This window comes from Staurois parvus, unplaced genomic scaffold, assembly GCF_062004578.1.
Source record: "Staurois parvus isolate SC_StPar_1 unplaced genomic scaffold, SC_StPar_1.0 ptg000362l, whole genome shotgun sequence".
Classification (NCBI taxonomy): Eukaryota; Metazoa; Chordata; class Amphibia; order Anura; family Ranidae; genus Staurois; species Staurois parvus.
Genome location: NW_028318158.1, coordinates 582,367 through 609,415, shown reverse-complemented (window position 1 = coordinate 609,415; position 27,049 = coordinate 582,367). Strand labels below are relative to the sequence as shown.

The window sequence follows — 27,049 nt, the reverse complement described above, 5'->3', positions numbered from 1 at the left end:
AAAATATTTAAAATAGATGAAAGTTGTTATATGAATGGTGATGTACCCTTAAAGCTAAATTCTAGGAATTCAGCTGCTTTGTAAAATATGCAGGTATACGATGAGTTAAGTCTAATGAGGCGCATGTCACCTCCTGGACTTGTCTCTATTATTTACATCTGACAGTGTTATGGTACTCCCAGAGGAGACACGTGGGGCTCTGAGAGGAGAGCAGCATGCATAGCATGTCTGCTTGCCCCTCTGCCACCCATTCACAGAAGCTTTTGTATTTTGTGAATGAGTTCACATAATATGAAGGCTTCTGTGATTGGGCAGACAGAGAGGAGGGGTGGGCATAGCAACTGCATCGGATTCTACTTCTAAAGTAGCTGAGACCAGAAGGTCCAGCATCGGAGCTCCCAGTACCATGGTGACAGCTGTCTCCCAGCAACTCCATAAAAATGTCAGATACAGTCATGGCCGAAATTGTTGGCACCCTTGATATTTCTCCAGGAAATCATGTATTTCTCACGAAACGTATTGCATTAACACATGTTTTGCTATACACATGTTTATTCCCTTTGTGTGTATTGGGACAAAACAAAAAAAGGGAGGAAAGAAAGCAAATTCGACATAATGTCACACAAACCTCCAAAAATGGGCTGGACAAAAGTATTGGCACCCTTTCACAACTGCGGATAAATAAGAATGTTACAAGCATGTGATGCTCCTGTAAACTCACCTGGGGCAAGTAACAGGTGTGGGCAATATAGAAATCACACCTGAAAGCAGATAAAAAGGAGAGACGTTCACTTAACCTTTGCATTGTGTGTCTGTCTGTGCCACACTAAGCATGGACAACAGAAAGAGGAGACGAGAACTGTCTGAGGACCTGAGAACCAAAATTGTGGCAAAATATCAACAATCTCAAGGTTACAAGTCCATCTCCAGAGAACTAGATTTGCCTTTGTCCACAGTGCGCAACATTATCAAGAAGTTTGCAACCCATGGCACTGTAGCTAATCTCCCTGGTCGTGGACGGATGAGGAAAATTGATGAAAGATTGCAACGCAGAATAGTCCGGATGGTGGATAAGCAGCCCCAAACATGTTCCAAAGACATTCAAGCTGTCCTGCAGGCTCAGGGAGCATCAGTGTCAGCGCGAACTATCCGTCGACATTTAAATGAAATGAAACGCTATGGCAGGAGACCCAGGAGGACCCCACTGCTGACACAGAGACATAAAAAAGCAAGACTACAGTTTGCCAAAATGTACTTGAGTAAGCCAAAAGCCTTCTGGGAAAACGTCTTGTGGACAGATGAGACCAAGATAGAGCTTTTCGGTAAAGCACATCATTCTACTGTTTACCGAAAACGGAATGAGGCCTACAAAGAACAAAACACAGTACCTACGGTAAAATATGGTGGAGGTTCAATGATGTTTTGGGGTTGTTTTGCTGCCTCTGGCACTGGGTGCCTTGACTGTGTGCAAGGCATCATGAAATCTGAGGATTACCAAAGGATTTTGGGTCGCACTGTAGGGCCCAGTGTCAGAAAGCTGGGTTTGCGTCCAAGATCCTGGGTCTTCCAGCAGGACAATGACCCCAAACATACGTCAAAAAGCACTCAGAAATGGATGGCAAAGAAGCGCTGGAGAGTTCTGAAGTGGCCAGCAATGAGCCCAGATCTAAATCCCATTGAACACCTGTGGAGAGATCTTAAAATTGCTGTTGGGAAAAGGTGTCCTTCCAATAAGAGAGACCTGGAGCTGTTTGCAAAGGAAGAGTGGTCCAAAATTCCGGGTGAGAGGTGTCAGAAGCTTATTGATGGTTATAGGAAGCGACTGATTTCAGTTATGTTTTCCAAAGGGTGTGCAACCAAATATTAAGTTAAGGGTGCCAATACTTTTGTCCAGCCCATTTTTGGGGTTTTGTGTGACATTATGTCATATTTGCTTTTCTGCCTCTGTTTTATATTTGTTCCAATACATACAAAGGGAATAAACATGTGTATAGCAAAACATGTGTTAATGCAATACCTTTTTTGTGTGAAATACTTGATTTTCAGGAAAAATATAAAGGGTGCCAACAATTTCGGCCATGACTGTATAAATAACAGATCAGTCCAGGAGGTAACATGTACCTTGTTGGACAAAGTAGCTATATTACTGGAGTTCAACTTAAAAGTCCCTCTGGTATTGCCGTTCTGTTTTCCACGCATTTAAACTACTTGTTCTTTCTGTGTTTTTAACTGCATTTTTTTTTAACTTGGTGACAGGGTCTATTTAACGCTAAACTTCAGGCATATATAAAAGACACAAAATGACATGAGTTAAAGTGAAGAAAGGTGAAAAATTTTAAGCTTTTACCACAACAGGAATGGAGGGGAAATTTTCCATTGGGGACACTTGTTTTGGTGACAACTGTCCAGCAGGGGATTTTTCTCATGTCTGGGTATCAACAGAAAAGTAGTGAAGGGAAACCTCTCAGATTGGGGCAGATGTACTTTAAAGTGTTACTCCAATGTAAAATGGGGAAACAGCTCTCATTGTTTGAACACTGTTTGGAGTAAATCAAATGTTTTGACTGACATTCTGCGGTTTAGCCACAAGATGTCACTGTTTTTCTAACACAGCCTCAGACTGCATAGATACTTCTATATTCATGAAGAGGTGGAATTTTCACACAGGAGTTGAGTGAACAGGAAGAGGAGACAGCAGCCATGCTTTGGAGAATGGGGCTGTGTGTGAGCTGAGAATCCAATGCCATCCAGGTGTGAGAACATCCCTCTGTAATCAGAAATGCAGCTAAGTGAAGCTGATGGTGTTCAAGACGCTGATCCTGTTCAGAGAAAGGAAGATTGCTGCCAGGAATGCTGATGAGATTGCTGCTTGTTGGAGAGACATTTGTTCTGTTCAGAGTCACCAGCAGATGCAAAGAAGACCCGGGTCGGTAAGATCGTGCATGCACCTCATTTCAGTGTTGGCGCCTTGAGACTGAGACAGGCCTATAGTTAGTTAGTTAGGGTCTCTGTTTGTGTCAGGCCACAAGTGTTGTTACTGATTGGAAGGACTCCACAACTTAAAGTGACATTTCACATGAGAGATGATAAAATCCCACAAACTCAAGCCAGACTGGCGTTTTGCTCAGAAGGAATACTCAGGCACATGCTACAGGACCAGTTATAGGAGGGGGAATACTGTAGATTTGTGTAAGATTGTAAGCTGTTGTGCTGCTCCGCAGGCTAGCCCATACCATACACCCATACACTGATTCCTGCTCTTTTAGGGTAATAACAGGTAAGGTGTGGCAGCTTAGTTGTGCACGCCAGTAGGTAAATTACTACACTTTCTACCTTCAACCATCAGAAGGCGCCGTGCTGTGCAGCACAAGGGTCTCAGCCTTTGGGCTGGGTGTATGTAAATTTATTGTATGTTTCCAGCATTTGTGGTTGTGTTCATTTGCCACATCTAAGTAAAATTCTGTTGTTGCAAAAGCTGGTGTCAGGGTTGCTTTCCTTGTTCGTGACTTCACTGTATCCTGGGGAGCCCACCCCGGTACACGGCTTACACCAACATTCCATAAATAATTGTAGACAAGAATGATCCCTAGTAAGGCATGTTGGATACATCAGGAAGGCGCAAGTTCCCGGGATCACTGGAATGCACGCTGGGCAGCGTGACTGTGTGCGCTCCAGTGGTCCCGGAATTTGCGGCGGCCATCTTGGACATCTGATCCTCAGCTCCCCTGCAGCTGCTAGCCGGCACAGTGAGTTCTCACATGGTGGATTGAGCCTCTGCACTCTGACGATTTTATTGAGCCTGTTTTAACTACAAGTTTGTAACTGTTTCTAACCGTCATTATTAAAGATTCTTCTGGATATACTGCACTTAGAAGTGCCTTCCTGTTCTATCCTCTTCCACATACAGAGTTTGCTTCAACTCCTAGAAGTGCTGCCTGGTGCCTGTTGTCCAGTGTCTCCTCCATCCCCAGCTGACATCTCTCGGTCCACAGCCTTTTCCATTGATGCGCCCTATACATATCCTCTACATGTTGGATACATCAGAAGCACAAAATTAAACACATTAGATTTACACAGTTTATTTTACCATCCTGTTTTATCAAAAAGGGCGCAAAAATGGAGCTAAATTTGAAACAGAATGGGGCAAACTCCCTCCAATGATTTTTCACTGCTGAACGATTGGCACTAGTAGTAGCACTGTAAAAAAATGGTTGTATGATTCCTACATTGTTTTAAAGTTGAGGTTTTCAGAAAGGAAGTAGAGTGTCAGATTATGATGTTAATGTAGATCTCAGGAGAAAAATTAGTGTGAATTCCCTCTAGAAATCCCTATAATTAAACAGTTCCAGTTGGAGAGCTGTGTCATGTTATATAACCCAGAACATCTGCACCGCTTTAAAGATAACTGCACCTCCAGCACAATAGCTAACACGGCCCTTACATCATGTAAACGTGTCTGTGCAGATCGTTTGACGTTTTATGGATCACATTTGTTCTGCTTTATGTGAGGCACATTCCACACCACTAATCCTAGTGTTGTCCAATGCACATAAGTAAGTTTAAGGGGGACACCGGGCAAAATATGAACACTGAAATTGACTCACAGTATTCACCTGTTTATGTTTTTTTTCCGATTCAGTACATTTTTATTGACCCTATTCACAAAGCGTTAGTACAATTATATAGCAATCATTTCATTTCTGCAAAGAAAACAGTACCATATAAATGTTTAGCTTAATGGAAACAAGCAATAATGAAGAACAAAACAAACCGGGTCCTATATGGCCTGGCAATGAAACAGGGAGGAGCACTAGAGTAACAAATCCCCATGCAGGAGATTTGCAAAGTACTGTGTCTAATCCCTCCGGGACTTTAAAAAATGTTCACGTCTCCTCTCGGATACGGGGTAGACATCTAAAAATCATTGAAGTGCAGGCAGAAAGTTCCATAAAAATCAGGGGGACAAGATATAGAAATGAAAGTTGTTAACTGTTTATGTTTATAATCTCTCAGTCCTGCTTTCCTGAACATTCCATTCTTCACAGGAAAGAGGTAACATTGGATAGTGCAGAGTCCAACAGTCTGTTAGCTTGGAGAAGGGAGGGGGAGGAGAAGCAGGGGAGTGTCTTGCCATCTTAGGCCAAAGGGCTGTGTGTTTCTATTGATGCACGCAGTGTAGGGACACACAATTCTAGTCCCTGCATGCAAGGGTGCAAGGACTCCATAGGGTGTTGCAAGAGAAAGGAGCCACCCTGAAACAAGAAACCTGGGGCAGTTATCATGGCACCAGCTTAAACTGGTACATAGAAAAGGATTAAAAGACAAAGAAGCTGCATACTCAGTACATGATTCAATTAACTGCTGAAAATGATTAATTATCTGTTTACACTTACAATGCACTTACTATACACATCTATGTATATCTTGTTTCTATATTAGTAATATGGAGCATTTGAATAAGCTGATTAAGCAATTATTTATAGGACGGATATCAGTGTATATATGTTTGTGGGGAGGTGCAGCGTGGTGCGGTGACACTGAACACACAGAGTCTGGTTGCAATAAAACTTAAAAACTTGTATTAAGCAGGATGCAAACGTTGCAAACACCCTACTGAGAGAGCGCCGCTTAGGGAAACCGCTCACGGTTCAATGCAGTCAAAAATGTGGCTGACAAGATGCCAACAGCATCTGTTTCAGAGGGTGAAGCGCGGCCTGGCCACTTCGGTCCCAAGTGGAGAGGTTTCTTTCCAGGATAGCAAAACCCTAGGAAATGGGGACTGTCTCCATACACTAGTGGCTCACAAAATGCACCAAAACCCGGGAGAAAGGGGCTTATATAGACCAACGTATGAATTTGCCTGGTATTACTACTTGTTGTATAGGAGAGAAGCGCTCACTGCATGAAGCCACACCAAGGGACCAAATATTATTATTATACAGGATGTATATAGCGCCAACAGTTTGCTCAGCTCTTTACAAAATGAAGGTAGACATAACAGTTACAATACAATTTGGTATAAGAGGAAACAGAGGGCTCTGCTTGTTAGAGCTTACAATCTAGAAGGAAATATAGTGTAGTATTTACTTAAAATTAATTAAATCTTCATATAAAAATAAAACATAAAGAACAGTGAACTTACAGAGATGGCCACCAGCTTCAAAATCAGAAGAAATGGTGTGACGTCAGCACGTAGCTCTACCTTGATGTGTTTGTGCAAATGCATTTCTTTAGGGGAACCGTGGGACCGGTATAGAGTCTCCTTAATTAGCATGTTAATAAGTACAACAAACACTAGAGAGCCACTAACTATTCTGGACGACATATTCTTGTAGTCATAGATTGTGACGCCCATTTTCCCAGAGATAAAACATTATCATTCCCAATGGCATGAACCAGGTACCACTATGATGGCAGTATTGTTGGAGGCCAAACACACTGCCAGAGAGCACCATTTTATTGTGGTAAAAAAACACCGGCAGCCATAATCATGGAATGAAAAATTTAAAAAAAGGTAAATATAAACATAAAATGCCATTTTACCATGACTTTACTCCTAGGCAATTGCCACAATATATGAAAAAGGGAAATTACATTTTCAAAAATAACCCACAAAAGACCAGCACAAAATAAGAATTATTAGTACTGGGTTTGGCATACTGACCTACTGCAAGCTGCCCGTTTTTCCTATTTTTTTCTATTGCTTTAGCGCTGACCATTTTACTGTACTATTGTTCCCAATGACCACAAATGTAGGAGCATTCCACCCAGTGACCATCACACTAATGTATGGTATTTGGTAGATACTAAGTTGCTAGCAGGGGCTCCTTGAGACCACACAGTTATTTCAAGGGTTTCTCTACCTTTAAATGGCTAATAAAGGCTGCTTTAATAGTAGAAAGTGCCGATTATAACCTTCATTAGCCATTCCATTGTCCAATAACAGGACCTCTGTGGCAAGTAAAGCAAATTTAAATTGACCGGGGAATGGACGTTGGTGGAGCTTAGCTGTGCAAGCAAAGGAACTCAGGCCCCAGTAACAGTGAAACAAAATCAGAGAGGGACATAGAAGAAACTTTCCTGGCTAGTGACAATATTGATACGTTTCTTGTAGTGTTGGTTCTTACTTAGGAATCCTATCCACCTGGGAGTTTTATGTCTGCCTACCCACCTTTATGACCTCCAGCTCTTCCAATTGCATGTTCACTAACATAAGGGCTTGTTTTCACTTGTGGATGTGCGTTGCAGTCTGTATAGTGTGCATGCACTGCTGCATGCGTTATCTAGGGGCAGTGTAATGCGTTGTTACAACGCATCGCAGTGTTTTTTAAAATATCACAAAATTGCATTACATTCAGCTTTATGCACAACAGCTGCAGAGCACTGACTCGCATTCTTGTAGCTTGACATTTGTAAAAATGCAGACATGCTGGTTTTTTTGCAACGCACACCAACACAAATAAATGGTGTGAATAGGACACACAGAGACTAATTTTTTTCTACGTATTCTTGTGTTGAGCTTGCATTGGTCAGCGCAACATGGCCTACCTGGTGTGACAAGCCCTATGGTAAATGAAAAAACCCAGCAGGGAGAGTGAGGGACAATCATCATGGGCATAGCAGGTGTGCAGAACTCATCAATAGGATCCCCGAGAGATATTGGGAGGAATTCAATAAAAGCTGCTGTGCTACTTTTCTGGTGTTAATCCCTCTTGTTAATGTATTGCTCCAAATTCATGAAGCATTTATGACACTTTTGATTATGACAGCAACTTGTGCATCAGATTCAGACTGTTCTAAAATGCACCAATTTTATGCTGCCTTGTTGCCTTGAATGCATCAAATGTAAACGTGGAGCCAATTACAACTAACTCTCTTTTGGCATACAGAGAGAAAAACTAAGATATATTTTGTGAAAGTAGCTCATGTGCATTCTAAAAGTGGCACATCATGAGCCAAATTCAAGTACATATTCTAGACAGGTGCATGAATTTGGAGCATTCTTAACCACTGTTAGAATGCATGCGAGACACTTTCGCTAAATCTGCCTGCGCCAATCTTTATGAATTCCAGGGATTGTTGATTTTAGGCCTCATGTACACTTTCGCATTGGATAAAAATGCAGCACATCCATGTTTTTTTTAACCACCCTCAACTGCGAGTGTAAACTAGGCCTTATTCTCCAGTATCTACCAAAAAGTGACATGACCCTTAGGAATCAATAGGGTGTCAATGGGCGCCATACTGTAACTGTGCCCACCTCTGCTCCATTGTATCATGATGACTGAAACATGAAGTAGTTGATTTTGCCAGAGCAATTTTATTTTGTTGCTCCTGGTCCAGGTAATCTTAGCCTTTGCTTGCTGCGGAGTAATCATACAGAGTGATTAGATATAGGTCCTAATATTTTTAATTGTTCCACACGTATGACTGTCAGAGTTATGGAGACTCCATACACAGTGTTTTGGATCATTGTTTTTCCAAATTTGCTTTTAGTTGTTTTGTGTTCAGTTTAGAGTTCTTCGTTAAATGGTTCATTTTGCAATGAAAAATCCTCAAGCAATCCACATGAGTGTGAGCCTTTCTTACAGAGCAAGATATTTTTATCAATAAATAAAACCATTTTAATCCGATAGAGGCTTTTGCCATTTCTAATCGCCCTGATGGCATATTGTCGTTCGAAGGTGAAAAGCGGCACAGAGTGAATTATTGTAAAGCGATGAACTGCTCTCCAGCGACAGCAATCAAATAGACAGCACTGCGGGCTAAAAATCACCGCCACCTTTTATTCATCAACAGGTTTTGTGTACAAAAACCCCCTTTTTACAGCCCCCACCACCTCACTGGAGAAAGCACTCACATTTATTTGGCGAAATTAAATCTGAGTCCAGAAGGGCCTGTTTCTCACTTACCGGTATTAAATGAAATTAATTTCCTGTTGCAGTTCAGAAAGACAAACTTTTCAAAATGTTACATTCATAAAACGGTGACAAGAGCAAAAGGACAGCAGACTTTTTTCAGTAAGATTTAATGCCGTTCTCAGCCTACAACTTTTTCTCTGTATTCTTAAAATGCCACCTACATCGCTCATCTTTTATGGTGTGAGGGCTGACGAAATGTTCAATAAAGTTAGGTTTTTATCTTGCAAATGAAATGGGGTAGAATGACCTATGTTTAATGTAGCAATGTCTCCGAGACAGCAGGAGGGGACACTACTTATTGTAAAGGAAATATATGGAGATTATGTATATATTCGTTTTTGTGTATGTAGATATATATATATATATATATATACTGTATATATATATATACAGTGCCTTGAAAAAGTATTCATACCCCTTGAAATTTTCCACATTTTGTCATGTTACAACCAAAACTTAAATATATGTTTTTGGGATTTTATGTGATAGACCAACACTAAGTGGCACATAATTGAAAAGCGGAAGGAAAATGATAAATGGTTTTCAACACTTTTTACAAATAAATATCTGAAAAGTGTGGTGTGCATTTGTATTCAGCCCCCCGGAGTCAATACTTTGTAGAACCACCTTTCACTGCAATTACAGCTGCAAGTCTTTTTGGGGATGTCTCCACCAGCTTTGCATATCTAGAGAGTGAACTTTTTGCCCATTCTTCTTTGCAAAATAGCTCAAGCTCTGTCAGATTGGATGGAGAGCGTCTGTGAACAGCAATTTTCAAGTCTTGCCACAGATTCTCAATTGGATTTAGGTCTGGACTGTGACTGGGCCATTCTAACACATGGCTATGCTTTGATCTAAACCACTCCATTGTAGCTCTCGCTGTATGTTTAGGGTCATTGTCCTGCTGAAAGGTGAACCTCCGCCCCAGTCTAAAGTCTTTTGTACCCTCTAACAGGTTTCAACGAGTGCCCTGTATTTGGCTCAATCCATCTTACCATCAACTCTAACCAGCTTCTCTGTACCTACTGAAGGAAAGCATCCCCACAACATGATGCTGCCACTATGTTTCACAGTGGGGATGGTGTGTTCAGGGTGATGTGCAGTGTTAGTTTTCCGCCACGCATCGCATTTTATTTTTAGGCCAAAAAGTTAAATTTTGGTCTCTTCTGACCAGAGCACCTTCTTCCACATGTTTGCTGTGTCCCCCACATGGCTTCTCGCAAACAGGACTTCTATGGCTTTCTTTCAACAATGGCTTTCCTTTTGCCACTCTTCCATAAAGGCCAGATTTGAGGAGTGCACCACTAATAGTTGTCATGTGGACCTCTGCAGCTCCTTCAGAGTTAACATGGGCCTCTTGGCTGCTTCTCTGATTAATGCCCTCCTTGTCTGTCAGTTTAAGTGGACTGCCATGTCTTGGTAGGTTTGCAGTTTTGCCATAGTCTTTCCATTTTCAGATGATGGATTGAACAGTGCTCTGTGAGATGTTCAAAACATGTCCACAACTTTATCCCTGACCTATCTGGTGCGTTCCTTGGCCTTCATGATGCTGTTTATTCACTAATGTTCTCTAACAAATCTCTGAGGGCTTCACAGAACAGCTGTAATTATACTGAGATTAAATTACACACAGGTGGACTCCATCTGCTAATTAGGTGACTTCTGAAGGCAATTGGTTCCACTAGATTTTAGTTAGGGGTATCAGAGTAAAGGGGCCTGAATACAAATGCATGCCACACTTTTCAGATATTTATTTGTAAAAAAATTTTAAAACCATTTATCATTTTCCTTCCACTTCACAATTATGTGCTACTTTGTGTTGGTCTATCACATAAAATCCCAATAAAATACGTTTACATTTTTAGTTGTAACATGACAAAATGTGGAAAATTTCAAGGAATATGAATACTTTTTCAAGACGTGTGTATTGTATATGTGATTGTATGTACAGTATGTTACTCTGTCTGGCCAAAAGTACCTCCAAATGAATGAGTTCAGGTATTTCCTTTGAAGGGTATGATTATTGGTACATCATTCAATGACATTTTAGACAATTGTGCTCTTCCAACCTTGGGGTAACTGTTTGGGGAAGGCCGTTTCTTGTTCCAGCATGATTATTCCCTTGTGTACAAAGCCAGCTCCATCAAGACATGGTTTTAAGAGTTTTGAAACTCAAGTCACCTTCATAGAGCTGTGACCTCAACCCTACTGAACAGCTTTCTGAGATGAACTGAAAAGCTGACTGTGAGCAAGGTCTTCTTATTCATCTCTTTTGACTGAATTGTTGATGGTGAATTCACATGGACACATTTCAAAATCTTGTGGAAAGAATTCCAAGAAGAGTAAATTTAACTGCAAAAAGGGGAAAACTCCATATTAATGCTCATGGTTCTGGAATGAGATGTCCATATAGGTATGTTGATCAGTTGTCTGCAAATTTTTGGCAATATAGTGTGTGTTCTGGGCTAAAGAATACAATTTTCAAAAAAGTGTTTTCACCTTTTATGCTCAAGGTGTAATTTCACATTTTTAGCAGACAGACTACTATGTTGTATACAGAGTTCAATATCTCAAGCTTAAATACACACACAGTTAAATAAGATGCAGGAGCAGACTTTTAGTTATATTAAAAGTAAAAGGCTACTACTGTGATATCATTTTAAAGCAGTAGCAAACCATATTTGAAAAAAAACTGGTCCCCCTGCAGGGTAAAGGCATAATGTGCTAGTATGCTGTGCCTTATGACAGATTTACCTGTGAAAAGGATCCCTCCAGCGGCGCCCTGTCACCTCTGACAAGGAATCCATCTTCACCCGGTCTTCCTTACAGGTTCGTTGGCTCTGGTCTTTTGAATGGCCAATCCGTGATGATGTCACTCCCGCACATGCCCAGGGGAGTTACAGCTGCGGCACAGCTCTCTCAATGGGCGGCATGCCGGCCATTAAGAGTGCAGTTACATAGTTGCATAGTTAGTCTGGCTGAAAAAAGACAAAAGTCCATCCAATTCAACCATTAAAAAAAAGCTATAATCCTATACCCACAGTTGATCCAGAGAAAGGCAAAAAACCCAGCAAAGCATGATTTAATTTGCTTCTGCAGGGGAAAAAATTCCTTCCTGATCCCCCGAGAGGCAATCGGATATTCCCTGGATCAACTTTACCTATAATTGTTAGTAACCAGTTATATTCTGTGTATCTAAGAAAGAATCCAGGCCTTTTTTAAAGCAATCCACTGAGCTGGCCAGAACCAACTCCTGAGGGAGTCTATTCCACATTTTCACAGCTCTCACTGTGAAGAAACGTTTCCGTGTTTGGAGAGTAAATTTCTTTTCCTCCAGACGTAAAGACTGCCCCCTTGTCCTCTGTGATGACCTCAGGGTGAATAGCTCTACACCGAGTTCACTATATGAACCACTGATGTATTTATACATGTTGATCATATTCCCCCTTAATCTCCTCTTCTCAAGAGAGAATAAATTCAGTTCCTCTAATCTTTCCTCATAGCTGAGCTCCTCCATGCCTCTTATCAGTTTGGTTTCCCTTCTCTGTACTTTCTCCAGTTCCCCAATGTTCTTTTTGTGAATTGGTGCCCAGAACTGAACTGCATATTCCAGATGAGGTCTTACTAATGATTTGTACCGGGGTAATATGATCTCTCTCTCTCTGGAGTCTATACCTCTTTTAATACAAGATAGGATTTTGCTTGCAGCTTGGCATTGCATGCCACTAATAAGATTACCAGAACTCCCAGATCCTCCTCCACCATTGATTCCCCCAGTTGTACTCCCCCTAGTATGTATGATGCATGCATATTCTTAGTCCCCAAGTGCATCACCTAAATTTATCAACATTAAACCTCGTTTGCCACATAGTTGCCCAATTAATAGGTACAGACAAAAATATGGAGACTTATCCAAAAAACGCTACTTGCCTGGCTGTCCTGGTTCTATTTGCTCTGAAGTCACTAAGTTAGAAAGTGAATCTGGATCAGCATGACAGCCAGGGAACTAGTACTTTTAGAAGCCACCATAGTTTCTCATTGCACCCTTCCTTTATACACATTAGATCATGGTATCAGATTGCGATATTAGGGGTTGCAGGAAAACAAACAACACACACAAAAAACACACAAAATACTTTTATTGTTATATCTTTATAATACATTTATGATAAAAGACTGTACGGTACATAACCCATTCCTCTTGTCTTCTTGTGTAGTAGAGAAGAACTTATACTGCTTTCCCCGCCTTGGAATACATGCGCCAATATTTATCGAAAAGTGGGACAGCCGTGAAGGTGGCCTGGAAGTCCTAAAAGAAACAGAACAAGGTATTCGTTGCTGCATATTTATTTTTCTTCTTCGATTAACATCATATTTCATGTGTTTTTGCTTAGAAAAGGACAGTCCTGATATTTAGACCATTGAAAAGATGAGACTAAAAATGAATGAGTAATATTTCTTAGAAATAGATGTATAATTCTGTGTGGCCATGTGATCCAGGCACCCCTGCCAGACAACACAGTGAAATCCTCAATCTCCAAAGCAGCTGCAGCACAGTTTTGTCCAAAGCACAGCCCAGGTTTGCTGAGTAGACAACGAAGGAGAAGCAGCCCAAGGATCCCTTTGCTCACTCGATTTCTAATGCCCATATAGCACACTGCATAGCAAAGCCTGATTGGCTCCTAATGCTTGATGCTGTGCAGAACATGATAGGCATGATAGGCTGTCTATCCAGACAGATTCAGATACTTGCACAAGTTATTAAAACAGCTAAAGATGTCATAGTGAATAAATAACTGAACTAAAGTAGATGTAAGCGCCAACTGGATGACATTTAGTTTGCTAAACCCAGGGCTTTATTTCTCAGAAAATAGGTGCCAGGACTTAACCACGACCCCCCCCCCCCACACACACACACACACACGCACACACAAACACACCCTCCAAACTACATGAAATAGTGGGTGTGGTCAAATTTCACTAACAGAGGTATGGTCTTCAAGGGGCATTAAATAGCAGGAGTGAATTACGTACAGAGCGCAGAGTTCAGGGGTGTGCTACATGCAGAGTTCAGGGGTGCACTACATACATAGTACAGGGTTCTGGGGTGCACTGCATACAGAATGCAAAGTTCAGGGGTGTGCTACACACAGAGTGCATCTTACACATGTCTTACTTTAGTTGTTGCAGTAAGCTGAAGCACCCAGTTGGCTCTAGTACCTCCAAATACACTGTAGATGACTACGCCTTTCTCGCTTACAGGGAGAACGTCCAGTGTGGGTGTAGGCATCCGAACTGCACCCTGGGTACTTGTATCTCGCTTGTCCTCATCTTGCACTCAGTGGGAGACACTCAGGGGATCAGATCTGTGGGAGCCGTTGGGAGACCAGCTGTCACGTGTAATCACAGAAGCCGGACTTCTGTGTTTACAAGTAACAGTGGTGAGCAGAGGGCCTGAGCCGGAGGTGATGGAACTCAATTCCTCCAAGTTCCAGCTGAAAAAAAGCCCTGGCTGAACCATTGTGCGTCATAAACAATTGCTTTTATTAGTTTTTATACAATACTTTTTTTTGTTTTTACACCTTTTTTGGTTCTCACTGCTGCTGACCTCCTCCAGATTGTTTCAGACCCTTCCTGTCAAAATGCACTCTCTCCAGCGTCAGCTACACCTCACTTCTTTGAATCGGCTTCCCGGTGACAACAGTGAACCATATCTGTACCATGTTTATAGTCTACACCAGAGGAGCATGCTACAGGATGACACAGGAAACAGTTGTCACCCCACAACAGAAAATGCCTTAACAAAGACCTTTATGGCAAGATCACTGGGGATTAATTGAATGAAAGCTTGCACAGCTTGGCTGCTACAGGACTTCCCCTAACATGGAATATAACATCCTGAATGGAATTAACTTTAATCAGTGTACGGTTCATGAACACAGACACATTTGAACACCACAGCAATTCAGTGTATTTCTGCTCCTGGGAGTCACAGGTGGTAGCATACAGCCAGCAGCCTGCACTGTGTCCCTAATATTGTAAAGCGCTGCGCAAACTGTTGGCGCTATGTAAATCCTGTATAATAATATAATAATAATACAAATCAATGGCAGACGCCACAACTGTATGCCTGTGTAGCACCTGCTAGTTAGGTTAGGTAAATTTAGTTCCTGTAGCTCTGCTGTAATTAGGTGAGCAGCTTGTGCTTATTTTGGGCTGTCCTGTGTCTACTTGGTTGCAGATTTGACTTCTTCCCCATGCCTCCTGGAGAGTTCTGGAATGTAGTGGACTGGAAGAGTCAAATAGGCAGCTTGAAAATGCATGCTGTCCCAGCCAAACCCGGGGAAAGAGTGCCCAGTAGATGGCTGGTGAGTGCATAAATAGTCTAAGGCTTGAAACAGTAAGGTTCTTGTCCAGGAGGAGATGTTCCCAGTCTGAACGGCTGCTACTCTTCTGGGCAGTCCAGATGCATGTCTTGTACATCAAGGTCCCAGCTGTGTTACCTGGGGGACCTATTCTGCTGAACTTTGCTGGAGCTGATCGAGGGGTTTATCTGGGGTTCTGGTCTGAACAAACCATAGGAGACGTGTCTGGCTGATTTTGGAAGGAGGTACCCAACTATGCAGGGTCATTTGTGAGTACAGACCGGTGTGTGAGATCCCAGTGACTGTGTGCTGCTGCTATCCCTCTTGCATCTGTGTCAGCCTGTACTAAAAGATGTACATTTCTTATTGTATTCCTGTGTAGCCCAGTCCATTATTTGCTGTTGCAAGGACTGCACAAAAGAGCTTTTAGAAAGTGAGAAGCGTCCTCAAGTTTCTACTTTGCATTGCTGGAGTATCCCACAGTTATCCCGCACCCCATCCAAGTTCAAGTTATAATAAAGCATCAAAAAAAGATACCCCTAAACCATTAATTGAGCCAGAAGAGTGATTGAGATAGTGTGCCTGGCTGCAGATACATCAGCATAGGAAAGAACCTTGGGACCACTGAGCGGACCCTTTGGGGGGTGAGTGATACAACTGCAACCACACGTCCAAGTGATTACAAGCGTACAGGAGTGGATGTCTCCTAGATTGTAAGCTTTAATGAGCAGGGCCCTCTGATTCCTCTTGTACCAAATTGTATTGTAACTGTAATGTCTACCTTCATTTTGTAAAGCACAGCACACACTGTTGGGGCTATATAAATCCTGTATAATAATAAATGAGCAAACAAGAACACAACCATTGTCCTAATGGCTCATGCACAAGGGCACACCACACAGGAATTCAGCGTATTTCTGTACCTGGAGTCACAGGTGTTGGTGTACAACCGTGGCCAGCAGCCTGTACAGATCAATGAAAGGTTGTCAGACAATTAGGCTGCATGTCAATACCTGTGGCTCCTGGGCACAGAAATCTGCAAAATGTTTGTGATGTACACCTAAATGTGCCTGTGTGCATGAGCCCTTAGGAATAATATTTTCTTTTTGGAATAACAGTCCGGCCATGTCAGAGTTAATCCACACAACCAAACCAACTGGTAATGAATGATAATTATGATGATTACCATAACGGAGGTCCTAAACTGTCCAGTTTCTTTGGCAACAGGAGCAATTGACATCAATTTCCTGATTGTTTCCAGTAATTTCCACTAATTAATGCCCAGAAACATAAAGTGATATTTCTTATTCTCATAAATTGTGGCGGATTATGTAATATGACTCCTAGCTCACCTTGTAAATGGAACATGTTGTGGCTGGACTGCATGAAACAGACGTGTTGCTATGGTTGTTGGCTTCTGCGCAGTCTGTGCACTTCATACACATGGAAAGGTTACTTTATATACAGTTTAAATATGCTAAAAAAAGCTGGATTATTAATTTTACCATGCTGCTTAAACAGCTGCCTGCATGAAATATTGAGCAGCGTGATTCCCCTGGCTTTTACACGTTTGTATATTAAGTGCACCCTCACCTACAGAAAGAAATGTACATTTACTAATGTAAAGTTTGCAGTGGCCGATTCAGCTCACATTTGTGATCTTTCTGTCTACAGACAACCAGGGCTACTTAGAGTAAGAATTCAAGCACACTCCATGTCCTGACAATACTACACCAGTGAGTACATCTAGAAGAGGATTTCTCAACCAGGGTTCCATGGAACCCCGAGGTTCTTCCACAGGTTTAGGGGTTCCTTGAGCAATGAAGAGCTTCTAATTCCCAGTAACCACTGATATCAATTATCTTTTTAGCTGTGTGTGAAGCAGCAGTTTTCCTACTGGACAAGAATGTAAGATTGTCCTTTTCCCACTGACCATTAATTTAAGGGGTCCTTCTCCCAATAACCATCAATATAATGGACCAGTACACCAACTACCAATATAAGAAGGCTCTTTTCCACTGACCACCAATGTGAGGGGCACTAAAGTTTCACTATTTGAGTTTCTTTAATATCCATTACTATTTTTTGTTCCATTTCATGATTGTTGCTGAAACATTTTCTTCTTACAGTGCAGGGAGTGTTAAAAAAACGACCTGCTCTGTCAAATATGCTAGATATACTACACTCTTTATTCACTTAAGTATTATTATATTTACAACTTATTGACCACAAAATTTGCTGCGAGCTTGAGATGTAATAATTTAGCAGGGCTTCCCCAATACGTGAAAATTATTCCAAAAGTTAAGAAAGGCTGACCTAGCGTAAGGATGAGCTCTGAGAGGGTTATTTACTAAAACAGGAGCGTGCAAAATCTGGTGCAATTCTGCATAGAAACCAATCAACTTCCAAGTCCTATTGTCAAAACCTAATTGAACAAGCTGAAGCTGATTGGCCACCATGCACAGCTGCACCAGATTTAGTAAATCTACCCCAAACATAGATTCAAACCGAATCTGGTGTCACTCCTGCCCACAACTGCCAATCAACTGCAGCTAGGACATTTCCCACCCCTCAGTTGCATGTACACAAAGGGGCAGGGATGCTCACTGACCTAATATGGTGACATGGTCATATAAAGTAAATGACACTGACCTTATATCACTACATGGCTCTATTAGGTCAATAGTGTCATGAGCATCCCTGCCCCTTTGTGTACACGCAGCTAAGAAGTGGGCAATGCCTTGGCCGCAGTTGATTGGGTGGCAGTGGGTGGGAGTGAGAACTTCCTTCTGGGTTTGGTCTAAACCTAAGGTCGGAACAAATCCAAGCTTATCTTTATTCTAAAGTTAAGGCACAAGGCATGAAAGGGTCATACAACAGCACAGCAGTCTGTATATATTGGGGATGGAGGAGGGAAAAGGAAGGAGTCAAGAGAATTCCCTTTTTAATAAGGAGCAGATTGGATTGCTCAAAATGAGATTCATCCGAGATTGGAATCAACCCCCAACAAGTATATATTCCCCGCAGATCATGGTGAACAATACGCACAAGTGAAATGGTAAAAGGGTCTCTTGAATTGTTTACATGTAAGGAGGTGATCCAAGGTTTTAAAGGAATTAACCCTCATTCTCCCACTGTAGTATGGTGACAGATGTTCTGCCCTCTGACTGGTGGAAAGTTTTCCCTGGGTCAGGATAAATGGCAACTGTTATTGGTATATGTAAAGGCAGTCAAAACAGTAACAACTTTCTATGTGTGCGTAAGTCTTGTAAGCCTGTCAAGTGGTTGGTCAATGGAGTTTTCCCCATCCAGAAGGGCACACGGGACAAGTACCATGATCCTCAAAGATTGTGCTATATAGCTGTGTTTAAGAAGGGCTTTTGTGGAGATGGACTGCTAGATAGCACCAGATGCAACAATCAGGGAAAAGTAATGTTGCTGTTGTTAAAGTAGTGTCTGATCTGCTGGTCAAGATATTATAATGTGGGGCTGAGTAGTTCTCAGAAGTGTGTGTGCCTCATCTCCAGTGGCAGTGTCTATGCATCTGTGTTGTGTGAATTGAAGTGAGGCAAGGTGTGAAACAGACATAGATACACTAACAGAGCACAGTTTGGGGGAGATTTACTAAAACAGATGGTGCAGCTGTACATGATGGCCTATCAGCTTCTAACTTCAGCTTTTTCAATTAGGCTTTGCCAAAAAAAATTGAAGCTGATTGGTTTCTGCAGTTTTAGTAAATAACCCCCTATGCTTTTCAGGTCTGGTGCCCTTGTGAAGAGCCAGTGGTGAGGACTGTTGGAGGGTGGTGTATGAGAATTCCTTAGATGACCACCATGGGTAGAAGTCAGTCTGTATGTACAGGGGATGGGAGCCGAGTCTTAGTCTGATCAGCCACTCAGACAGCCCATAGGGCGTTGCAGAATATGGCCTAGAAGCTCCCAGTGTATTGAGAAATGATCTAGGCATGAAGGCATAGTAAGTGTGTAATATTTCCCCCTTTTACTTTCCAGATGGCCTTTCAAGCTTCACAACTCTTCCACTCTCCAGGGAAGGACTCTTATATACCAGATCATATTAGTGTGGGAATGTCTACTCTCTTGATACTCTGTCCATACAGTAATCACTAACTTCTGGTCAATCAATAGATTGCTTTCCTAATGCTCAGAGATAGCACAGTGCATAACATAGGCACCTTACATTATCATGATGTACAATAACTGCCTTTTATTTATATTGTGTACAGACCCTCCTCCAAGTCAGCATATCACAATTGATCAGCTGAAGTCAAATAGTTCTCATAATGCAGTAGGAATTTTCCATATACTATATCTATTATATCTCTATAAGCTGAACAATTATTTGGCAAAATTTTGCATAGCAGAGGGCACAGATTTGCCAGAATTCCAGATCCTGAATCATACATTAACTGATCCTTATTGTAAAATAAAAGGAACTATTCTTACTTGCTAATTCGAAAACATGCTACTATGCACTCACAAGCGAAAAGAATATATGTAAAATATCCTATAAAATTAATTCCTGTATTTGGTGATCAGGCTTGGTAACAACATATCTGGACAGTGTAAATTAATATTTGAAATACAGTTTCTCACTGTTTTTCCGTTATATACAATAAAACTGTTTTATCATAGAATTGTTGTCTGCAAAGTAAAAGATAGCCTGCCCAAAATCTGATATTTCACTTTTGGTAAATTTAGCACCTAACATTTCTTTTCTTGTTGAATACGATAGTGTGATCTCTGTTCCCAAGTCTGCATACCTGCTGCTGCCATTTTGCTGGGAACCCTTTCTCCCTATTGGATGTTTACTGGGAGCGAGACCGCATGAGTGCCCCCATAGGAAGCGGCTTCCTATTGGGGCACTGGATGAGAAGAAAGAGCCAAGAGCGCCAGCGGGGGAACCGAGAAGAGGAGGATCAGAGTTGCTCTGTGCAAAACAATTGCACATAGCAGTTAAGTATGACTTTTTTTTTATTTTAAGTAAAAAAGTGAGGTTTTACAGTCATGTTGGAATAATTTGTTCTTTAGATATGCTTTAATTCTGTATCGAACCTGTGAGAAACCATCCATGAACAAAGGCGCAGAGGTCACACATACAGTATACAAAAAAAAGCTGTTGCATAGACTTTGCTAACTGAAAGGCTGCCTGATTTGCTTTTAATTTTCTTGCTAATTTGCTTGATATTAATGAAGAGATTCCAATCACTTTGGCTATGTGAATGCAGCTGTATTAGATGATGATGATGATTATTATTATAATTATTATTATAGTGAGGCTTGATCTCTTTTGTGATCTTGATCTGGAACAATAAAGCTTTGTGAATGCTGATGTGATCAGAGTGCGGATGGTTTTTTTGGTAATTTCCTTTATTAGCTTATGATTACACAAAACATATGCAAGCTTGTAAGCCCGATTATTGAAATACGTGATTAAATAAATACGAATGTAAAGTGAAGTGATTCGCTTCTGTAATTGTGGTCAGGACTAAGACCCCTTTCAGACGGGGCAGACCTGTCAGCAGATCCGCTTGCAGCAGGGGATTTCTCCGCTGATCCCCGCTGAACAAGCGCATGACAGGTCTGTGTCTGCTCCGCTGCTGCAGAGTGGACACAGACACAGCCTGCTCTTTTCTATGGGGCTGTCGGATGGAAACGGATGACCTGTCATTGTATCCGCCAGACGGATGGGGAATGGATCCCCAATCCGTCTGTTGTTAGTGTACAGGATTGGATGTCGGCGGGTGCCTGCTGACACCCACCGCTCCATAGAGAACTACCGATATTCCTGAAAAACTGACAGGTGAACTCTATCGGACCATCACTGTGAAAGGGGCCTAAAACTTAAATTTAAAAAAAAATTGACAAAAAATATATTTTCAGCTTCTGTTTTTTTGAAGTCAGGTATGTATGCTCTGTTGCATACGAGCAATATGTATTATCATATCCAGCAAGCAGGTGGAGCTTTAGGCTCCTTTTAACATGTTTTCCAGTTTTTCCCTTCATTGATTTGTAAAAGGCCTGCTGTTCAGAGAACGCCAACTGCAAGGTACTGTAAAAAATTAAGAAAATGAGTGTTCCCCCTTCATCCTGTACTAATGGGGCAATTTGCTCCATGCCCCATGCAAGGCCATCTTTTACTGGCACAAGGATGCACAGGTGCTGTGTTCATCTCCAAGACGGAGTCCCATTTTACTTTGTTAGGACATGTGGCTACACGGACACAGCCACTGTATTCCTATAGTACATGTGGGCCAGAAAGGTCTGGACACAAGCTTCCCACAAGTCAGCAAGCAGACATGCTGCTCCTTCAGCAATTTGTATCCTAGGGAGGGTGCATTGCCTGACCAGAGGATGCTCTCTTTTGTGGGCAACACACCTGTCTCCAGTCAGTTTCATACCTGTTGGGGGACCCTTTTTACTGCTGAAAAAGGCAATATCTGCATCTTTTCACAGTGACAGCCTGTCACTGCATATACAATCTATCCATCTATAGATAGATAACTTAAAAAAGTAATCCTAAAAAAGTATTATAGTTCTTCTTTAAATTTAAAATAATTAAATCGTGCAAGTAGACATAATACACTCAAACATAATACACACGTACACACACTCTACAGATATAAGTTAATATATTTATAATAACTGTCAAATTGTTCCTTTCTTGCCGGCAAAGCCAGACGAATTTCCTCTGTGACTTTTGATCAAGATTCCCAGAAACTGACATTTGCAGAATATAAAAACCGATTTCAGGACCCCCTAAAGAATATGAACTGATGACTTCTAAAAAGCATTTAAACTTTTAAAATTTGTCAAGATTCCCCAGCCACACATGTAGGAGGAGAAGCAATCACCCAAAATGGGAAATGGAAGAAATCTCTGCTTGAAGAAAAATGTTAATTTATACAGCTTAATTAAATGTATGCGATTTAACAAAGCTAATGGTGCAATTGACCGATTCTAGGAAAATAAAGCAAATAGGACTGATCTGCAATAACAAGGATAAATTCAAAGCATGGTCTAGATAACAAAGTTAAGGGGGAAAAAAAAGGTAAAATCACGTCTCCGTGGCAGGACAAATTTTATGTACAGTGTTGGCAAACTGATGATCTTTTTCATTTCTTTTTTTAGCATATAGCGTACATCTTGAGGGACATATAAAGTTGTAAAACTATAAGTGAACTCCATCTTCTGCAGTGCCCTTGGTTCACAAATGATAAATGCAAGCAGTGAGGCGTCAGCATTGACCTCATCTTCTCAGCGTTAAGAGGGAATCTCAATATTTTTAGTTATTCTGGGTCTTGGTTGTACAACTGCCCCCGTTGCCACGGCAACCGAGGCCCTTATGGCATGCTCTAACTCTAGTCCTCACATTACGGCCACCCTGGAGAATGATTCTGCCTACAATTTATAGCATAAAACAGCTGGTAATTATGTGTCAGAGCATATGTTGATGAGAAGGCCAAATACACACTCCAAGCGAAGATTTAGCATCAAAGTTGGTGGCAGCTTCTTGGAGTTAGTTGGCGAAAGGAAGTACGTGTTAGTAATTAGGAAATGTATTATCCCCAAGTAATGCAATATGAAAAAAAAGTTAGAATCCAATCTATGAAACTCATAAAAACTGATAAGCCAATCCAAGTTTTTTTTTTTTAATTAAGAAAGGTGATAAAAAAAAGATACACTGCAATAAACTAAATAAACTGCAATAAAATAAAAAATGCTAACAGGTCATACACAGCCTGACTGAAGACCCCACTGTTCTAATAACCCACATCACCTAATTACATGCAAATACTTGGCATATGGTCACATGATATCTCAGCCTGGAAAAGTGAACAAGAGGCACTGGAACCCTCTGGTTTCTTTACATGCTTATTTTATATTATTGTTGCCATTCAATAGTATGACAAGAATAAAAGGTAATGAATATAGGGATGGCAGCTGCTGCATATTGAAGGACTTTCATGGTCACCTTGGTTTGTGGTTTAAATGAGTACATTTAGAATTAAAGCACCATATCGTAATATACAAATTTATTCCATTAATAGGTTGTTTGCAAAATCAACGCATTTTCGGGGCTGTAGCTGCTTCATCAAGGCTTAAAGTAATGCAACAAAACACAGTGTATCTTTGAGCTCATTATATATGTATAATTTCTATTGCCAATGTTGTTGTGCAATCTGCTGTCAATCCCCTTGGAGAGGAGTAGCTGGGGACTGGACTGCATTCTGGGCTTTTTAACTCCCTATGCGTCTGGGCAGATGTCAGGCTGTAGTCTCAGGTGGACGTGCACCTGTATGGATGTTTTCAGGGGATCTTGGAAGGCAGTGGAGCCACCCTACAAGCAAAAACTAAGGAGGGCGATATTTTTATAGGCAGTGAGAGGGAGGATATAGAAAGCCATTATGAAAACACTTTTAATTTGTGCTTCCCAGACACTGCAGCTCACAGTGGAGGACAGAATGTTCAGCAACAGAGGCAGTTCTGTCAATCCAGAAATCTGTGGACAGGACGTGGTGTGGCTATGTGATTACTGACAAGCTACTGGCTAGTGAATCATCAAATGACAATGCTGATTGTCATGCCCCTTACAACATTTTTTCACCCCACTGTAGCACAAGCAGGCACAGCCTACATGAGAGTGGCAACTCTGCTATGAATATAGGAGCCTTGCAGCATTGTTGCCACACCAGTACAGTAAACTGTATTAGATGGATTTCACTAGCAGGATCAATGGGTATTTGTGGGACTTTACAGGGGGACCAATAAAAAAACTGTATTGGAAGATGAACTTATAATTAAAGTGGTTTTAAAAGTTTGTTTTTTTTAACTTAATGCAAAAGGTAAAAAATATTTCAATTCCTGTGCACCCCCTATCCCTAAACAATTACCTGAGCCCTCTCTCAAGCCAGCGCTCTGCCCAGCTGCAGTTTTTATTCCTTCACTTCCTGGTTTTACAGGAAACTCGGCCATTGGCTCCTGCTGCTGTCAGTCAAATCCCTTGAGGAGAGAATGGAGGGGGCATGGCCAACCTGCACTGTGTGTGTCTATGGGCACACACAGCCCGGATTGGGAGAATGCCTACACAGGTGCCCCCATAACACATAACTTGCAGGGAAGGAGGAGTGGATAGTGCTGGCAGGGGACTCCACAAGAAGAGGTTCGAGTCCACTCTGTGCAATATCGTTGCACAGAGCAGGTAAGCATAACAACTTTTATTTATTTCAGCCAAAAAAGGAGCCTTTAATATCACGTTAAGTGCTGTAGCACCATTTTTTTTAAATTAGAGGCCATAGTTCTGTTTAAGGTTCTTAAAAACTTTAAGCAGAAATCATTTGTGGCTACCATGACTAGCAGCCTCTTATCCTTGTAACTGATTTTTTTTGAGCTTACAGTATACAGTATATCAGTGTCACAACATATACAGGATCATCTCAATCAAGTATTAAAAAGCAGACTTGCCACAAGTAAAAAGGCATTCAGGGAACTGTAAAGGCATTTCACTTTGATTTGTCCACTGGTTTTTAAAAGACGTGACCACTGACCTCCAGCTTGTACCTTATCGACTCTCCTCTCTGTGTTGTAATGCTGTAAATGGAAATCTCGTTGACTCATTTGACAAGACTGGCAAAAAACTGCTGAGCTGTTTAGCCAGAAAGGGAAAAAAGCATCCCATACTTTAACTCTTTCTTACGGAAAGCATTAGATATATTAATGTCCCTGGGTGACGGATTTGCCTACTACAATCATTTTTCCGACCTAACACAGATTTTATTCCAATTGCCAAGAGACCACTAAGCTACCCTAAAAGAGATTGATTGATCCACCCCAAGGTTTGGTCGGGGGCAAATTTTCCTTACAACTGAAACCAATTAGTGGGCTTGGCACTTGTAGAGCAAAATGTAGGTCAGCTGAAAGTAATAAAAAAGTATTGACTTTCTTCCTGTCTGTAAGCGGCAAGAGAGGGGTGCATTGGCCTTGTCTTACATGAATAGAGCTCCATTAATTTCACTTATTTCAAGTAGGCATGTCAAACATTAATGCTTCTTTTGCACTTTTCACACAGACTGGGTTGACACTGCTGCTGGCCCCACTGAAAGGCGTTTACAATATAACACTCACTGAAAGCACTTGGCGCCAATAATTTTTAAGCCCCAATAGTATTGTCAGACATCACCTTTCATGGTTCCTAATGCCCAAATATATATTTCTGCTCTCTGTCATTAGCAATGGATGATAGTTATTAGTTCATACAGTTCATTCCGATGGCTACAGTAGCACTGTAACACTTTTTAAGATGTAAAACTGTCTCTTAAGGAGTGAGACTAACACACCAAGAATATATATTTTAGTATGGGGTGGATGCTGGTGGATTTGTTTAACAATTGCTTCTTGCATATTTTGGGTACTTCTGTAAAGAGAACTCTGCCCTATTGCAATTGCCATTAAATGGTGCAGTTCCTTCTCCATAATGGATAACTTTCTTTATTAATTTATGGAGACTACATATAAAATTGGAACTTCTTTAGCTGTTGTTGGAGGAGAGAGGTTAAATGAGAAAAGATGGCAGATGTGTGTGATCCAATAGAGAGATCTTGTTGTTTAGATCTTGAACTGGTTGGTGTATGGTTTATCTCACTGATGCCCAACCACAAACAAAATATTAGTTCTGTTTGAATTACATTTTTTTAATTAGTCAGCCATACCTGATTGTCATGCTTTTCAGTTTTTTGGGTGCGTCAGGAGAGAATTAGCCCTTGGGATAAAAATAGAAAACCCAGCCTCATGCCTGCCTGCTGCCATTTGCATGGTCCTGTAACTTGAAATTCAACCTGGATCAGATCTGTAAAACTTAACTCTAGCCAGCTACAGGTGAAACTCGAAAAATTAGAATATCTTGCAAAAGTTCATTTATTTCAGTAATGCAACTTAAAAGGTGAAACTAATACATGAGATAGACTCATTACATGCAAAGCAAGATAGTTCAAGCCGTGATTTGTCATAATTGTGATGATTATGGCCTACAGCTCATGAAAACCCCAAATCCACAATCTCAGAAAATGAGAATATTACATGCAATCAATAAAACAAGGATTGTACATAGAACAATATCGGACCTCTGAAAAGTATAAGCATGCATATGTACTCAGTGCTTGGTTTGGGCCCCTTTTGCAGCAATTACTGCCTCAATGCGGCGTGGCATGGAAGCTATCAGCCTGTGGCACTGCTGAGGTGTTATGAAAGACCAGGATGCTTCAATAGCGGCCTTCAGCTCTTCTGCATTGTTCGGTCTCATGTCTCTCATCTTTCTCTTGGCAATGCCCCATAGATTCTCTATGGGGTTCAGTTCAGGCGAGTTTGCTAGCCAATCAAGCACAGTAATTCCACGGTCATTGAACCAGGTTTTGGTGCTTTTGGCAGTGTGGGCAGGTGCCAAGTCCTGCTGGAAAATGAAGTCAGCATCCCCATAAAGCTCATCTGTGGAAGGAAGCATGAAGTGCTCCAAAATCTCCTGGTAGACGGCTGTGTTGACCCTGGACTTAATGAAGCACAGTGGACCAACCCCAGCAGATGACATGGCTCCCCAAATCAACACAGATTGTGGAAACCTCACACTGAACTTCAAGCATCTTGCAGTGTGTGCCTCTCCATTCTTCCTCCATACTCTGGGTCTTTGGTTTCCAATTGAAATGTAAAAGTTGCTCTCATCAGAAAAGAGGACTTTGGACCACTGAGCAACAGA

At 41.3% G+C, this 27,049-nt stretch overlaps 1 protein-coding gene across 1 annotated transcript in view; it reads right to left on the bottom strand.

Moving 5' to 3' along the window:
- Nucleotides 1-13,042: 13,042 nt before the first annotated feature.
- SPATA17 (spermatogenesis associated 17) overlaps nucleotides 13,043-27,049 on the bottom strand; it is a 210,180-nt gene continuing 196,173 nt past the window's right edge. Inside the window, exon 10 of the mRNA XM_089685004.1 lies at nucleotides 13,043-13,230. Coding sequence (XP_089541130.1) covers nucleotides 13,150-13,230 — 81 coding nt within the window. The 3' untranslated portion in view covers nucleotides 13,043-13,149. The remainder of the gene's footprint in view (nucleotides 13,231-27,049) is intronic.